The following is an 18,964-nucleotide window of genomic DNA, read 5'->3' as shown; positions in this document are numbered from 1 at the left end:
GTGCATGTTTGTAAGATTCCCCTATCTGTTAAACATATTTTATTAGATTGTCCTGGACTTGATACAAGTAGAATGCTCTTTATGAAGTTACCTCACTTAAGGACTTAATTGTAAGATTAGGCTATGCCTGAAATGGTTTGGGATTTTTTTATCATATGTTAATTTAAAAAATCTTGTATAATATGACTTGCTGTTTTTGTTAGTTTGGTTTTTATTGTTTATGATATTTGTATTTTTGTAATTTAATTTTTGCCATGAAAATAGCTTTGAATGCTGACATGGCACTAAATAAATTAATCTGAATCTGCACCGATACTAACTGAAATGATTAGTCAACATTATCAACAACATTGACTTTTGATCTCGTATGACCTATTTGAAGGGCCTGCAATAACATGGATTGACCAGTGGGGCACTGTTGCGCAAAACTGTAATGCTGCCCTCCCGGATCCAATCCAATAGAATAAGACGCGGTGCTTTGTAGTGAAAACGAAGTCTAACCCGTAAAATGTGGGAAAGTTTAACATAACTACAAAAAAACGCTGTCATATGCAGGGCCACCAACTCTCACTCTTTGTTCCAAACTCACTCGCTGTTCTCACGCCACATGTCCCATTTTCTCACACAGTGCAAGATGCATCGTAGAGCAAAGAGAACAGACAACTCGTTGACAGATAAGACTGAACAGGTTATTTTTTATATAAAACAAAGTCTCAGCTTTTAAGTAGTCAGTTTTACTAAAATTTAAACAATACATGTGGTTTTGGCGCTCTTTAATGCAGTGTGACAGATTGCTGTAGCGCCCCATGTTGAGCGGCACATGAACCTATCATCTCTTCCTCTTTTCTACTATTACATCACAAAATAAACATGAATGAACATCAATAAGTATGTTGAAAGATACAGTACAACTTATTGAAATGAATCATCTCTAATGTAATCACTTAATCAGTTTCAACCGCAGAAAGACGTCAATAAAACAGCTTGCAAACAATGTCACAAAATGTTACATTTACCCCAGGTATACCAATAGTTTGGTTTTCTTAAGGAAAACAAAATCTCTCCCAACTAATGCGGTAAACTATACAAGGAACCCTCTCATTTGGTAGATTACAGTAATATTATAGGTTAAATTTAACAACAGAGCCCAAACTGTTATATTCAACTGCTATTTATTTTCAGATATAATAATTACACAAGTAAAGACTGAAATGTTTTATACGACTCATTTGGACATATGGTAGTTTTCATTAACTTGCTTAACAATGACGTAACTTATTCACTTATTGTTATATTAACTTATTGTTACTATGTAACCTGCCCACAAAAAAGCAAGCTGCGTCATGGTTTGTTTATAGGATTTGAGAACATCTAGTTATGAGCCTTTAATATGTCTATAGGCGTAATATATAGCCTATTCCACGCTCAAGTGCATGCTTAAAGCTTGCTGCGAAGCACTGGCAAAAGTACAATGCCGGTGTCAGAATAAATTTGTGGCAAAGAAAAGGAGACATTGCAATTATTCACTAATAAACTAGTGATTTCTTAGGCGGTGTCGACTGCAAAGATAAAGTTGACGATGCTGACTCACCAACTCCGCAATATAGTGGACACTCCTTTAGAGAGAAATGCAACTTTCATACGGATTACGTCATTACGTAATCAGAGAGTATGTTTTCAATTCGAATTGGTTTGTTTAAAAGTAGACATCTCAAGTTTTTGTGACGTGCTCCAGTTCACGGAGACTGAGACAGCAGAAAACACGTCCTGTATGTTTTCTTTATTTTACAAAAGCACAAAGTTTTGTTGTTATTGTGAGTTTACACAAATAAAAGTTTACAGTTTAAAATGATTATCTTATCTGTATGACCAAAAATGACAGAGTATTTTAAGTTGTTTCCACTGTTATCAGGAAGAAATGCAAGTGATTGCGGCGCGAATCCACGTCATGAGGTAAGCGCGCTAATACTTTAGCTTCCACACTCCGCACAAACACTTGGATATACGCCTTCTAATAGCACACATTTAATCTAATCTAACTTTAGAGTGAGCGGCCATTTAAAGTGGCCACTACTTTCATGTTTCAAATGATAAGCCATATTTCAAAGTTTATATACATCAAAGAATCCTGAAAAAAAAAGTGTCACAGATTCCCCAAAATCATTAAGCAGCACAACTTTTTGCTGCTGAAAATTCAGCTTTGCCACCAGGAATAAATTACATTTTAAAATATATTAAGATGTAAAACAGATATTTTAAATTTTAACAATATTTCACTATATTATTGTTTTTACTGTATTTTTGATAAAATAAATGGAGCCTTGGTAAGCATAATGTAATAATGCCAATGCAAAAGGGGTAAAAAAGACTGGTGTTTTCATTCCAGTCGCTATCATACAGACAGTATTTGAGCTACTGAAAGCTATTGCATGAACTTACTAGTAAATTTGGTTGTCAATCCCAAACACTTTCAAAAACCTTGGTTTAATAACAAATACATCTGAATCTGAGGCTTAATTATCAAAAGTATTTAGACAGAAAGGCAAAGAGAGGCAGAGAGGGAGGTATACAGTGGTTGAAAGTGAAAGACGAAGAGGTAGAGGAAGGAAGAGTGAGAGAGAAGAGGCAGAAGCCCTGTGTGCTCATGAGGGCAATGAACTTGTTAATTAGCATTCTCCTGTGGATTTTTAGAAGTACCATTTAAACTGCTCAGTAAAGCAGGGTGCCACTATCAGTTCTCAACCAGAGAAAACTCATCTGAACTTTAAAGTGGTGGGGAAGGTAGAGCAGCCTGAAGCACTAATATGTTTCTGGATGAAACGGCTGCGTAATGGTCCAAATAAAGCGCCTCTCGGATATGGAATGATAAATGGAGTAGAGCAGAATGCTGCAGCCTTGTGATTGGGCCATCAAGCTGTATTGGTGTGAGAGACCAGTTTGAGAGTGATAATAGTAAAAGTACTGTTCTCTACATTAGGGATGGGTGGGATGATCGAAAATAGCTAAGATACACTGCTGATCCAAAGTAGGGCTGTGCGCATTGACTTATTTGACAGTTGTTTAAACAAAAGTTTTGTAACCCGATAAGTCTAAAAGTAAGAACCCCTCTAATAGGGCTGGGCGGTATATCGAGTTTGTACGATATATTGTTTTTTGTTGTTGTTTTGTTTTTACACGATATGGAATGAGGCAATATATCGATACAGTAGTTTGATACGAGCACATCTGAAAAATAGCGGAGGACGCAGTGTGAGCTGCTGCAGTGAAAGTACATTTTGCAATTTGTCCTAAACATGACAAGCTTATATTAAGGGCTTCAAAATAACTGGTAAGATATAGTTACCAAGTTTAAAGCAGCTTGCCCTGTCAGATGCTCTGACAGATACTGTTGCTGACTGACTGACAGATAAATACTTGCACTGTTTAATGCGTTTGAGATGTGGTGCTTTCCACAGTGCTTAACTTACATTTCACAGGTATATTCTCCATCTGTAAATGTTAGAGAGTCAAACAAATATGTCCATTTCACTGTCAGGAGAGGATGAACCTTCTGCAAGTGAATTTCCGCTAAAATTAAAGCTTCCGTGAATTGCATTGCGCGTGCATGCGCGCCAAACAGACGGAGCACAATTGAATAGTAGCGCAATAATTCTGACTAAAATATACATATTGCTAAAATATTTGTTGTTGGGCAGGATGTGAAATAATTTCTTTTTTAAAATAAATACAGATTTTCTTTATCCAAATAGAAAAACGTAGAAAGTACCGAGATATTTATTGTATATCGCCATTTAACCAAAAAATACAGAGATATGATTTTTTTGGCCATATCGCCCAGCCCTACCCTCTAAAGACTTGTGTGTATATATGATCCATTTGAAACACTTAATCTATGAATCAATATAATAAATGCCGCCAAACGCAGCACACTTGACGAATAAAGCTCATTCTGATTGAGATTCTGAAGTTTAGTTATTTTTTCTGAGTTGAAGTGAATACGCAATGGGCATTTGCTTGCTTCGGCTATCACATCTACGTGCATGTGCTGAATATGGTTATGCAAGACTCTAGTTGAATTATGCCAGTTTGAAATGGCACAGCTTACATAAAACTTTTCTGTTTTATTTCTAATTCAAAATACTCCCGCACCTTGTTTGTCTTTTGAGCAGTCATTTCTGTGCTCTCTGTGACTGACACAAAAAAAACCGCATGGGATCTGAGGTAAAATGATTAGGCCCTACCTCTTAAGGTATTATTATTCCAAGTGTTATATTTTAATGTGCTATTTAAAATGCTTTTAAATATAAATGTAACACAGTTCAAGGTGCAGGGGAGAATGGGGAACCGGTGAACTGTAAACAGAAGTTTTAAAATAAATAAAACAAAAGTAAACGACGTGTGCTTCATAGCCGACTGCCGCCCATACGTAGACAAAACTCAATTTAAATGTCCCAGGCCTGGTCTTCTCTCGTCTTCCACTGTTGTTACTCCTCCTCTTATCCTTTGGAGCTCCTGGGACTCCAGACTGGTGCAGTGCGCAGTGACGTTCAGTAACACTTGTGCCACCGGCCTCAATCCTTTTCTACGGTACGCGCCCGGCAGTAATTTGAACAATGAAATATTGTGTATTTTTTTCTGTGTAATCACCTATTGTTTTCAGTGTCTAGTAGCAGCTGTACCGTTTAGTTGACTAGTCGACTAATCGTGCACATCCCTAATCCAAAGCCTGAAGTCTGGAACCCATGGACATCACCAAAGACTTGGTTTCCTCCTTTGCATTTGCAGCGTGTTTTGGGTCATTGTCCATCTGTACTGTGAAGCACCGTTCTCGAATCAACTTTGCTGCATTTGGCTGAATCTGGGCAGAACGTATATCCCTATACACTTAGGATCAGGGATGGAAATTAACTTTTTTGTCCACCGGCCACTGTGGCTGGTGGATTTCAAAATCTACCAGCCACTCAATGTTTTTACCAGCCACTTTCTTATTTTTAACCGACAATGTGTAACTGCATGTGAAAATTAATACCACTTAAAAATGAAAATTCTGTCATCATATACTCACCCTCATGTTGTTTCAAACCTGTATGAATTTCTTTCTTCTGCTGAACAGAAAGGAAGATATTTAGAAGAATGTCAATAACTTGACAGTTTCTGGTCTCATTGACTTCCATAGTAGGAAAAAAATATACCATGCAAGTCAATGAGACCAGAAACTGTCTGGTTACTGACATTCTTCTAAATATCTTCCTTTCTGTTCAGCAGAAGAAAGAAATTCATACAGGTTTGAAACAACATGAGGGTGAGTATATGATGACAGAATTTTCATTTTAAAGTGGAGTATCCCTTTAAGCAGTTTATTTAATCTCAAGTCTCAATGAAATACTGACATTTTCTTTTTCTCTCTTATACACTCTTTCTCTCTTATATATATATATTTCTCTTTTTTACCTGGATGTGGCATTTGGATGATTCGCGGTATTTTATGGCTTCCAGTTTTACGTTTTTAGTCCCAACAATGAAACTATTAGGCCCTGTTTACACGAGAACGCTCGCGGGTGAAAACGTAAAAATATTTTATCAGATGTGCCTTTCGTTTAGACGGCGACGGCGTTTTTGGGGCTTAAAAACGCAAAAAAGTGAAACCACCTTTCAGAGTGGAAATCTTAAAAACGCTCCACCGTCGCGTTCCCGTCGGTGCGTATAGCGCGTCCGGCGCGAGTGATTTCAATGTTAAGTTAAGGCAAAGATGTTTTCTCTGCAGACCTCTTAACCAGCTCTTAACGCCTGCGATGTAACGCCACATTTTTTTTTTTTTTTCTAAAAGTGTCCGCCGTCTGTGTGAAACAGTATGCTATTTTTATTTACCCGCCACGGTGGCCGGTAGGTGAAGCGAGTTTACCCGCCACAACACAAAATCACCCGCATTTGGCTGGTGGCGGGTGCTAATTTCCATCCCTGCTTAGGATTCATCCGGCTGCTTCTTTCTTCTGTCACAACATAAAAAAACACCAGTGGCCCAGTGCCATTGGAATTGCCATGCATGCCCATGGTGTCACACTGCCTCCACCGTATTTACGGATGATGTTGTGTGCTTTGGATCATGAGCTGTTCCAAGCCTTCTCCATACTTTTTTTCCTTCTCCATCCTCCATACCTGTCATTCTGGCACAGGTTGATCTTAGTTCATAGTCCAAAGAATTCTTTTCCAGAACTGGTCTGGCTTTTTTAGATGTTTTTTTTTCTATTCTTGAGGCTTATTAATGGTTTGCACCTTGTGGTGAACCCTCCGTATTTGCTCTTGTGAAGTATTTTCTTGATTGTAGACTTTGACCATAACACACCGACCTCCTGGAGAGTGTTATTCACTTGTCTGGATGTTGTGAAGGTGTTTTTTTTGTTAGTTTTGTTTGTTTGTTTTTTTAACCATGGAAAGGATCCTGCAATCATCTACCACACAAACTGTTGGTTTGGCCACTCCTGATGTTCCTGCTATATCTCTGATTGATTTATTTTGTTTTTGAAGCTTAATGATGGCTTGCTTGATTTGCATGGAGAGCTCTTGACAGCATGATGTAGGTTCACAGCAACAGCTTTCCAATGCAAATTTTAAATGGGGCTGGGCATTGACACAAATTTCACAATTCAATTTAATTTGAATTCACAAGCTTGCAATTCGATAAGATTCAATTTAATTCAATATCGATTAGGGATGGAACGATTACCGGTTTCACGATAAACCATGATAAAATGTCCTGACGATTAGTATTATCGTTCATAATTTAATTATCACGAAAACAGTGTTCGATTATCGCGATTTTGAAAACAAGGTAAGTTATCAGGTAAATCCTGTCCAGGCAGCATCAGTCTGACGCAGCCGCAATGGAACATTGTTGTTTTTTTGTACGAGAAAACATGGCTGAAAGCAGTGACAGCGCTCGGGAGATTTATCACCCAAAAATCTTCCCCGCCGCGGCTGCAGCTTCTCAGTGACGTCTAACGATAACAGCGAATAGTACGTACTATTCGCTGTTATTGTTAAGCCCCACTAAAGATATAAAAAATATTGTAAAGCACCATAAAGTTTTCGTGCACTATATTCCAAAACTTCTGAAGCCGTTCAATAGCTTAATGTGAGGTACAAATGGATATTTAAATTGCCAAAGTTAATGGAAACTCATCTCTCCTCAATCCTCATTCTCCATTCAGCATTCAAACAGCGCGTTGCCTTCGGTTACGACAGTACTTTACGATAGTACAGAAGTAACGTTACTTTATCTCGCTGGAGTTTATGTTTCTAAATCATAAGTCTTTCTCCCGGGTGTCAGATCACACTTGAGTAGAGAGCACTATGAATTGTTCTTCACGCACACAGTAACTGAAATTTACAACTGTTAAAAGAAAAGGCTTGATAAATTGTTGAATAGATATGATACACTAAGCATCAACATCTATTCTCTTCCCCTTGTTTTCTGAACTTTTCAATGCGAACTGACTCAGTGTTGCTTCAAGCGCATCATTCTGCGCACGGGATGCGCTCTGGCACTCTATTGAAGCCTTTCATATTAGGCCTATAATACTTTTGTCCAATAAAATATTAATATTATTAATGGTCTTTCTTGTTCTGTCCTATCTATCAAATGTTGTTGCCTCATGAAAAAGCTGCGCTATACATTTAAAATACATTTCTTTTCATTTATATGTAAATACATTGATGAAAAATGAATGTATTTTATAACAATACAAAGAGCAAAGTGGAACATTTTACCTTTTATTTGTTCCAAACTAAATGTTTTTTTTGTTGTTTTTTCACTATAATAACATTTGCTGCTTAATTATCCACTAACCTCATTTCTTCTTGAAGATTTTCATCTCATTTTAACAAAACCGTGATGATATTGATAATCATGATAATTTTGGTCACTATAATCGTGATATGAAATTTTCATACCGTTACATCCCTAATATCGATGAATTGGTGTAGATCAGGTTCAGTAGATGGCAAATTTTCTCAAGGAAAAAAATCTCTTTTAACTAATGGTGTAAACAGGGAACCCTAGTTGGTACATCACTATAATATTAAAGGTTAACATTTACTAATTTGTTGGCTACTTGTATTTAAATTGCACATAAGGGAGTTTTTATAATAACATTATAAAATACATTTTCTTAGTTTCTGGGTTTTTTTTTTTTAATAAATAAATATTTAAATGGTGCTGTCAAAATCATGACGAATTTATTCAGAAATAAATATTGAAGAACAGGTTAAGTAAAAGTACAATTAATATGCAATGTAGTGCATATATTTAGCAAAATGCTCTAGATCATTTTACCAGCTGGCTAATGAGTTTTGAATGGCTTACGTGACATTGTTTTCATGCTGTTTTATTGACGTCTTTCAACATACCTTCTGATTTTCATTCATGTTTATTTATTTTATACTTTTTGCTTGAACTGAGGCGTGATCTGTCATGCCATGGATTTAAAATCTGATCCTTTGTTTCATATCAGAATTGACAAAGCACAAAGCTTATTGCGATTTATTGGGTGGGAGGGGAGGTACGATACAAATCTTTAATTCATCAGCTGAAAACAGCAGAGACTGAAATATTCTTGGGATTTAAGAATCAATATCGGTGCTTCAAAATGAGAATTGATTATAATCGAGAAATCCATTTTTTTTAACCCAGCCCTATTTTTTAACACTTTGTCTCTCTTCTAGTGGCTCCCTCCACTGTATCCCCCATAATACCCTGGAGGAGAGAGATGGAGATCTTAGTACTGGGGACAGTAAGCTGTGCATCTGTGGTCTTTCTCCTCCTGACTGTCATCATTTGCTACAAGGCCATCAAGAGGTAAGACTCAATAGTTTTAGATATTTTATGACAAATGTGTTAATTTAGTTGATTTTACTTGTCTTTTGTTCTCAGAAACATGTAAATGATAATTGGGTCAATATAAAACATTGACTTTCATAGTATGGACAATTAAGTTTTTAAAGCCTACAGGTAAACAAAGAAGATTCCATTAACGTTTTATCTGTGTCAGCTTCATGCTTCCTTAATGTAACAAGATAACAAGGCTGAGAAGATGATATCTTCTTATCTGAAACATGAATTGTGAATGTTGTTTTAGTTGAACTGACATGAAGCTGTCGTCTTCCTACATTAGGAAAAACAATGACAATGATTTATTCACCTCTGTCATGGTGAAGGAATTTCCCTTGCTGTGATTTTGAGTTGCTCAATATTGCAATATGCGATATTATCAACATTTAAAAATATATATATTTTTTTACTATATCAGTAAGTGTTACAATGTGATCAGCACTCAGGAGGACGAATGAGATTCAAAAACAAAACAGGCTTTATTAATGATCCAAACACTCTGAATGAACCCGCAGGAGAATAACGCAAACCACACAATGCATAAACGGGAACTGACCAAGAACATCTGAAACACAGGACTATGTAAACAGGGGTTGTACAAAAGAAAGTAAACTAGACCGATAACTATAGAAACAAACGAGGATATAATCAGTAACCAATGACACTGAAAACTAAACAGAGCGGCGAAACAGGAACTAATGGAAACCGAACAGAATGTCTAAATTAGGGTCCACATAACAGAACATAATCCTGACAATAAGCTTGTTGGGCTATATGTATAACAGTTCCAATCATCGACTCTGACTGGACGAAAGTCTTTGTAAAACTGCTGATATTTCACCAGTATCAGCACTGCTTGTCTTTGCGCTTTCTAGGCTGTCAGTCAGTGCAGGTTACATAGTAGGTGAGTGAGTCCATTAAACCATTCATTCAACTAATACGTTCAAAAATGCTGATTCATTCATTAATGAAACAATGTGTTGAAATTATTTTAAGGCTAAAGCGACCAGCAACGCATCGCCAGATTAACGCTGAAGCTGATGCTTCAATTATTGACCAGCACTGGTCATGGGAAATGCCCAAAACGTTGACATGATGCTAAGACAAAGATTTTGCTTTCCTCTTCGGAAATGGCAAACTTTTTTTCACAAATATATGACTTGACCTGAAGAAGGACAGACGCAGGTAATCGCACTTGCTCAGTTGAGCTCTCTCTCATTCGCTGTCCGTTTAGACTTGTTTAATGCAAATCTACGGAGCCTCTGTACAAATCACAATTATACATGGAGTGTTAAGTAAAAATGAGCCAGTTGGCAGAAAAAATACATTTCTCACTATTGTTATCATTATTTGCTTATTTAACATTAAATACACATGCATGAAGGGTAAATCAAGATCAAATCACTCCTCTGTGGTTGGTTTCTCAGTATGGCGGTATTACGATATTGCGGTTATCGCAACAACCCTAATGTGTTTTGCACTGATGGCGCAGTAGAAAGCATTGCGTGGTGTGCCAGACTTAAGCTGCTCTTTTGGTCTGGTACCAGTGACATGCTGTCAAGGGAAACCTGAGAGGCCTGTCAAATCAGCTGCAGACAGGGAAATGGCCTCAGACAGCCCAAATCACTCACACAGCAAAAAAGGAAAGAGGCTCCCAGACTCTCTTTGAAACACCCAGGGCAATACTACAATAACACATAGATTTCACAGATTTATTGTTATTTTGCATTGTGATGTATCATATCTCTTTTTCTTTTAGGTAATCATAAAAGCTGTCAGGTTGGTGTCACAGCATTTTTTATGGGAAAAAAATGGACCTTTAATATATACCACTATATCACTTTCTGCAGTAGCTTCAACACTTTTTTGTCTATTTTTTTATGAGCTGTAGTGTTAACTCAAAACAATTTTGGCTACATCAAATTGTGAAAACCTGTCAATGTAATAAAATCTCATAAGATGTCAAGCCTGGCCATAATGAGAAGTTAGACACAAGAGAGCAACTGAGCTATATCATGGAGTTTTATTTGCAGTAGTACAGCATGTCATTGGAACTTTTGACCATTTATTATTAGGATTTATCGCTACAGGTGTTACAGCAACTAGAGCTGCACGATTCTGGCTAAAATGAGAATCACAATTTTTTTGCTTGGAATAAAGATCACGATTCTCTCACGATTCTGAAAAGCTTTATTATTTGAAATATCTACAAATCTTGAACATTACCATCACCAAACAAGATAGAAACAAAATTAAACATAATAATACTCTTGCATCAGTCAAATTTAAATAAATGCAGTAAACAAAAAGAATGTAATATTTAAATAAAAAAAAAATGACAATTAAACATTGACAACATTCAAAGGTATTATGCCAGGCTAGACCTATTAAAGATTCTTAGCAAGAAACACTATCAACATTTTTGGGTATGGTGTTGCGTTGAATAGCGTTGCTTTTATAGACGTTTGTTTCGTCTGGCCGCTGGTACTTTGTGATTGAGCAGTTTTGTTTTTAACCATCTCATATTGTAGTTTAAGATAAGTTTTTAATTGAGATAAGTTTATAATAACTTTGCTTTTCATTTATTACTTAAAGCTCACTTGAAGTTTTTCGATAGCTACTACATTAAAAACTACTAGCCTAACTGATAAAGTTCACACATTATTTAAAACAAGTGAACAGTCAGTAATAAAATAAGAACAAATACACAATACAAATTACAAGCAGAGATGAATACTAAATAACAAAGTTTACAAAGTCTAACAGTATATTCAGGTACAGAAATTAATAATTATATATAATATTAAGTGTGTCACTTTAAGACCGACTGCACGGACCGAAAAAAACTGACAAAATTAGTTTCTTTCTCAGCTGTTCACATATGACATAAACGAGACAATACTTGTCGAGACGGTCATTTAGACCGGTATTTTGACAATTTTGTGTTTATGTGTTCAAGGGCAAGGAAAAGCGAAAGAAGAATAAATTCTGCATTTGAGAGCTTTCTGACACGCGCCTTGTGTAATGATGGTTAAATTTAGCAGTTAATCCGCGAATCACGTGTGCCGAATCGAATCTAGTGCGATCCGTTCCATCCCTAGCACGTTATCTCGTTGAATATCATTGGCAGAATCATAGAAATGCAGGATTAAGATCGCGTGGGGGGTTGAATCGAGATAGCGATCTTTTAACGATTAATCGTGCAGCTCTAACAGCAACCAAACATTCCTCAGCCTTACACACGCTCCACCTATGGGCACACTGCTGACACAGATAACTGATCTAACACAAAATAGATTTCTTTATGTACATAATTACTGTATGCAGGAAATATTAAGCATGAACGTATATATGGGATTATTAGCATAAATTGATACAATAAATATTACAATGCATAAAAGGCTGATTGTTATATTTCACAAATTGCATTCAAATCCAAGGTTTACCATGCATCATCTTGCTCGGAGTAACAGTGTAAATGCTTGGAAATAAAGCTTCATATCTTTAAATGGGGATGTCCCGATACCGATACTGGCATCGGAGATCGGGCCGATACTGTCCTCATAAAAATTCGCCGATACCACGGACATTTTGCGGCATAGGAAAGTGTAATGTCGGCGGTTTGGGCTCATTTTTACATGGTTCGTACAAGATGCATGTGTATAGTAACATAGCTGTGGTGTGCGAGCTGATAAGAGAAAAACGCGCAGTGGATTAAGTGCGCAACGACACAGACGCGCGAGCTGGTCGAGCACATCCCTTTAAACAGACATCAGTGGAAAGTTTGTTCAGTCGGATGTCAATGGCAAAGAAAATAAAACGAGGCATGCAGCTTATTATTAACGTTAACTGACGAGAGAGCGAGCGAGCGAGCGCACTTCTGTTGAATGCTCTTGATTGCTGATCGTTCACTCATGACATGTTATTTGGATTAAAACTAAATCGTATATGTAAGTAAAGTAAAACATGAACTGTTACCTGATTTATGTATAACGCGTGGTTCCCTACATTATTACAGTACGTGTGCAGCCTGAGGTCAAGAAGTTCCATGAACGCAAACATCCAAAGTGCGCGCCCTGCAAACCAGCGTCTCAGCGTGCGAATACTGAATTAAATTCTCTTTCACGTCTTGCGCTTGTACGGACGAATTCACACAAAATTAGGTAAAAACGCCCGTCTTGGCGAGTATCCTATAGTAAACAAAGTCGGTTATTTCAAATGAACGTAGCCATGTTCAAATGCGGTCCGAGCGTTCGGTCTTAAGGGGCAGCAGTTTGATAATCCTGCTTCTGTGTTTTAATGTTAATCAAACAAAGGACAAAGAAATTACTCACTGCTCTTGACTAAATAGGCTACCCTTTTCAACTTTACAAAAATATCCATCTATATATAATTTATACAGTAATGAATATGCTTTTTTCACATTTGATTACTTTATTCAAATTTCTGTACCTGTTAGATCTACCCGAAAAACTCTAAAAACACTGTTTATTTCATTTGTAGCCTTTCTTTGTTCTATTGTATTTATTTGTCCCATTTGTAATTCGATTGTTTGTTCTTATTTTGTTACTGACTGCTTACTTGTTTTAAATTCACATTAATTAGGCTGCTAGTTTTTGTTGTAGTATCAAAATTGGATTAAATAATTGATATTTCACTGGTTTTGACAAACATTTGAACCGCTGACCCGATCCTCAGCACTGAGCCCTGCTGAAGCAGCTCTAAATATGTGCTGTACTATTAAATGAAAGATACAATCTGATAGAGCAATAGAATGAACGGTGACAGTAACAGAAGCTCATACAATGCATTTTAGCAGGCTTAATTAAGCATGAAAATAACTGAAAGAAATATATATATTTTATGAACAAATTAAGCCAACTAATATGATTTATATTCTTTTGGTTTATCTACTAATACATTTTAAAATTACATATGCAGTGAAAATTCAGGGATCGGTTACGGTATCGGCGAGTACCAAAAATGAAAGTATCGGACTCGTTCTGCAAAAAGTGGTATCGGGCCATCCCTATCTTTAAATCAATATTTATTTTTGTTTCTCTGAATAAGTTGTGAAGTGTGTATATTATTTCCTATTTTGTTGTTGGCCAACATCCACTTCAGACTCTTGGAGATTTTGGAATCTGTTAAAGAGCCACAGGTCAGCTCAAATCCTATGGCTTTTTATTAGCATGACAGTTTTAATTAAGTGTATATGTGACCCTGGACCACAAAACCAGTCACAAGTCGCACGGGTATATTTGTGGCAATAGCCAACAATACATTATATGGGTCAAAATGATCAATTTTTCTTTTATCCCAAAAATCATTAGGATATTAAGTAAAGATCATGTTCCATGAAGATATTTTGTAAATTTCCAACGGTAAATATACACTCTAAAAAATAATTCTGTGGCTTAGTAAATATCACAGTAATATTTAACTTTTATTAACTTAATAAAATCTCTGAATATCATTTACTTGATTGTTTGAGTTAAACATACCAAAATAATTGACTAAAAATCCAACAGTTAATTTTATCTAAAATTATTATTTTTTTCACTAAAAGAGTTTAGTATTTGAATAACCAATTATTTATTTACTATACACTTAATATATTTGTGAAATTTCTATCAAAATATTTGAGAATGGAAAATTAAACTGATTTGTTTTAAGAACCACAAATATTATGTAATTCAAATCAATATTATTAATATATTTAACACACTCTTAAGAAATTGAGTAAGTTTACTCAATTAAAACAATGCACCCCTCCCCCACCCTCTGACGTGACGACAACTCATTGGTTGAGTGAGCGCGGGCGGCCATGGGCTGTTTGAACTCTCTCCAGTCTCCAGAACAGTTCTCTCTTCTCTTCTCAGCGTCACAGAACTGATGCATTTCCTCTGTGAAATTCAGGTGTGTGTATGTTTTATTTTGTTTTATTATATAAAATCATTACTGTGCTTTAAATCATTTTATTTAATGCAAAACAACATACTGGGATGCAATGTGAGTCACCTAAACAAGTGTCTGTCTTTTCGCTGATTGAAATGCCTGATGGCTTGCATAAAACACAACTTTATTCCTAAAGATAATGAATATAACTAATTTGAATGATAAAATGTTCTCAGAACTGTGCACTGTTTGTTTATTGGCAGGTTATGGAGTCGCAGCATCTTTCGGATATGAGTGAAACGCAGGACAGCGGTCTGAAGTTCGAAGTTCACCTGTAGAGCGCAAGTCCATCTCCGGCACGAGAACCAGCGCTGATCCGGTGGAAATTGGATAACAGACCGGTTGATTACACATGAATTAGGCTACCTGAATGTTTAAATGCTTCATTTTTACTTCTAAAATGTTTGTTACATGAGTTTAAATGTAGGCAATATTGTATATATGTTAAAACAGTGTAAAACATGCTGTATTGATGTAACGTTACTCATCGACAATAAAGGCCAGTGTCATGTATACCGGTGGTTGTATGGAATAGTAATTTACAAAGGTTTAGAGAAAATAAAAAAGTTAATATTACTCATAAATAAAAACAGTTAATGTTACTCATAAATATAGTTTTTTTTTGTTTTTCCCCAATTATTTCTTCTCAGTTTTATTTGTTAATGTACCAGATGCTGTCAGATCTACTTAATTTTTTTGCTTACATTTACTCAGTTTTTTAAGTGTAAAAATGTTTCACCAAAAAAATTTAGTAAAACTTTTTAGAGTGTATCAAACATTTATTTTTGTGAGTGAATGCAGCACAATCGCAAACATAAATGGACAACTTTAAAGGCGATTTTCTCAATGTCTCGATTTTTTAGATAAATAGTTGTATCTCGGCCAAATATTGTCCTGTCCTAACAAATCATACATCAATTGAAAGCTTATTTATTCAACTATCAGGTGATAAATAAATCTCAATTTCAAATAATTGACCCATGTGACTGGTTTTGTGGTCCAGGGTCACATATATTGATGATCTTTTTATAATTTGACTAATGTTTAAGTCGTTATCTTTACTTTAAAATTTGTTAACAAATGAGGTATCTCATCTGTCAGCTGATCTGATATCCGCTGCTATAATGAAGACTCAACTTTTAATAAGTAGGGGAAATTCCTGATTTGTAAGAATGTACAGGGAGACTTCAGATATAAAAATGCTGACTTGCTAGGTAATGTTTTCATTCAATTCAGATGGTTTCCTATTAATTACTTGGATAGAATGTGAGGAAATAATCTGGAATACCAATATGGTGCAGTGGCTTCACTTTTTATGATGTCATGAGCAATCCAGCCATTTATAAGTTTAGAGGTTTTGACCCTTAATTGACCCTAAGGTTTTGACACTCTTTATTTGGTGGGCCAACACAGGAGGCAACCAACAGATATAAAACATCACAACTCATGTGAGTCTCATGCACGTGATAAACAGGTTATTCTCATGACCAAAATGGAGAGAAATTACTGCATTAATTATTACTGCATCCAAGGCCAGAACTGATTGCTTCACCCCAAAAAACAACCACCACCAGAATCCATGTGGTAACTATCGCTGGACTATATTTGGCCTGGTTCATGTCATCCTGAAGCTACTCTCATTAAATTGATACTATTCAGATTTTCAAGTGAAACTAAGTGGAGGTGGAATCCAAGCTGTTAATGTTAAAACATTCCAGTCTTCTGGAAATTAATCTTTTATTTATGAAAGCTGTGGAACATCCCCTCCTGGCTATTAAATGGGGACTTGTTATGAGCTCTCTGTTTTGGAATCATTTCACTTGGTAAATTCGTTTGTTACACATTGCCTCTTTTTTGCCTGAGAACTTGGTATAAGGAAGCCAACTCCCAAAGGAAAACCCAGCTGGCAGCTATTTCTCCGCTAATGAGCTTGCCCAGTCTGCCAAAATGAAGAGAGAGAGACATGTTTAATGCCTTCCTTTATATGCATGCGAACACATCATTTAGCTATGCCCAATGACCGATGCACCGCGAATGGTGCTTCTTCAAACACTCGGTAAAATGTCCCAGTGAAGGCTCGGATTATTACCCCAATCATTGCTTTATGGCTTCTGCATGCTGAAGACCGGTGCGGCTCACTTATTGTAATGAGTTTAATGGAATTAGAGGCACTGGAGGGGAAAGCTAAAGCAGTTTTGTTGAACAGTTGCTCAGTGCATATAGTGAAGAATAGATCTTAGAGGAGAGAAATGGGGTGCTTCTTGAATTTTTGACCGCTTTAAATGAATGATAAAGCATCCCGGTCATTGAACGTTAGTGCAATTATGATAACGAAGACTCTAAACAAATGGACTTTCAGAACCCTCAGTCTGGATAGGATGTGTAAACACAACTTCAAGCTGTCTTTTTTCTTCTCTTAGCTCTGCTGAACATGCAGCACTGTTAAATGCTGTCATGCATAGTTACAGTCAATACATCCTAAAATAACTTTTTGGGTGAACTTAAGTCACATTTGAAATGCTAATTAGACTCAGGCTTGGATTTAAAGTGCTCTAAGAGACACTAGGGCTAAGAAGGCTAAAATTGCCTTTGTAATATTAATGTTCTTAACAATAGTGCTGTGATAATGTGTAAAATGTATTTGCAAAATGATGTACTATCAGCCTTTGTTTTTATCCCCTGCAGGGTAAAAATGTGCGCATACACCATGGATGACTTTTCTTATTAATATTTAATATTTGAGTGTATTAGTTTAGAATGATAAACGTTTCTAGGCATTTCTAAATGTTGTTCTATTGGGCAACTTCTGTTATGCAGTACCTTTTGAACTCTCTAACTTCTGAAAAAAAATCTTGTGTTGTAAAACAGAGACCGTGTACTGAAGCTAAACCCCTAGACATTTCAAAAAATGTCAGATTTGTCAACATTCGTAGCATTTGTGGACAGTTGTCTAGATAGTGATTGTAAACCAAAGGTAAAGAAAATTACGTTGTGTTTATGAACGGGGATCAGTCGTGCCAACATATGAATTGTGATATTGTGATAAATTACTGATTAATATGATTAATGACATCTTGAAAAAAATGGTTACATATTATGTCCACTTTATTAAAGGTCCCGTTCTATGTGATCCCATGTTTCAAACTTTAGTTAGTGTGTAATGTTGTTGTTAGAGTATAAATAATATCTGTAAAATTATAAAGCTCAAAGTTCAATGCCAAGCGAGATATTTTATTTAACAGAAGTTGACTACAAAAAACGGCTGGATTGGACTACACCCCTCTACTTCCTTCTTTAGTGATGTCACTAGAACCGTAACCTCCGCCCACAGGAACACAGGCGTATTGATGGCGAAATGTCAACAGACGTGGTTGATGTTTATCTATAATCGGATACCGCAAAAGTTTAATTTGAAGTTGTTAGTTTGCTCTGTCCATTTCACCACGGACTGTTTTTCTAACCTGGAATAATATCAAGCAGACTTCTCTCAGCGTTTCATACTGACGAAGGGGGCAATTTAAACTATATTCCAGCAAGCGGTAAGTAGTGATTTAATATGGAAGTAGCGATCACTCTTCACATCGTTCGTTTCTCTTAGTAGGATGAAAATAATCTTACTTAAACTGTGATTAATATACAGAAAGCGATCAAAGAACAATCCCTTTCCAATCGCCCAAGCTGTCAATCACACAGCGCGAGTTTATCTGGACTCTTGCCAAAACTCGTTATGAAATCAATGCCGCTGTTACACTGCACAACGAAGCTCTTACTGTATTTATATACCTCATGTTTGCATTGGTGAAATCATTAGTGAGAGTGCAGAAACTGCGTTGCAATGATAAGATCTTTCACGCGATCAACAGACTGTCATCTGCTCAATGCTCATCATCACTGCAACCTTTTATGTGATGGGAATAGATCTAAATACTTAAAAAACTTCTCACGATTCGTTAATCCAGATAGCTGTAATAGTAAAAACGTATGATAGCTGTAATGGTAAAAGTTTTCCAGATAGTTCCACATGTAATGCCAGATATTTCATATGCAAGCATGTCAGCCAATCACAGCAGAGGGCGTTTACACTGAAGTCTCACAGCAGACACGCCCCTTCAAACAGAG

At 36.3% G+C, this 18,964-nt stretch overlaps 1 protein-coding gene across 2 annotated transcripts in view; it reads left to right on the top strand.

The window, feature by feature from the left end:
• Positions 1 to 18,964, top strand: part of prima1 (proline rich membrane anchor 1) — a 45,281-nt gene that overhangs the window by 14,184 nt on the left and 12,133 nt on the right. For both annotated transcript variants that reach the window (XM_079887322.1, XM_079887321.1), the window contains exon 3: positions 8,722 to 8,854. In XM_079887322.1, the coding sequence (XP_079743448.1) occupies positions 8,722 to 8,854 (133 nt within the window). The remainder of the gene's footprint in view (positions 1 to 8,721; positions 8,855 to 18,964) is intronic.

The sequence above is a fragment of the Squalius cephalus genome (genome assembly GCF_949319135.1).
Source record: "Squalius cephalus genome assembly, chromosome: 12".
Taxonomy (NCBI): Eukaryota; Metazoa; Chordata; class Actinopteri; order Cypriniformes; family Leuciscidae; genus Squalius; species Squalius cephalus.
The sequence above is the reverse complement of the archived record's forward strand: the minus strand, read 5'-3'. Positions and strand labels throughout refer to the sequence as shown.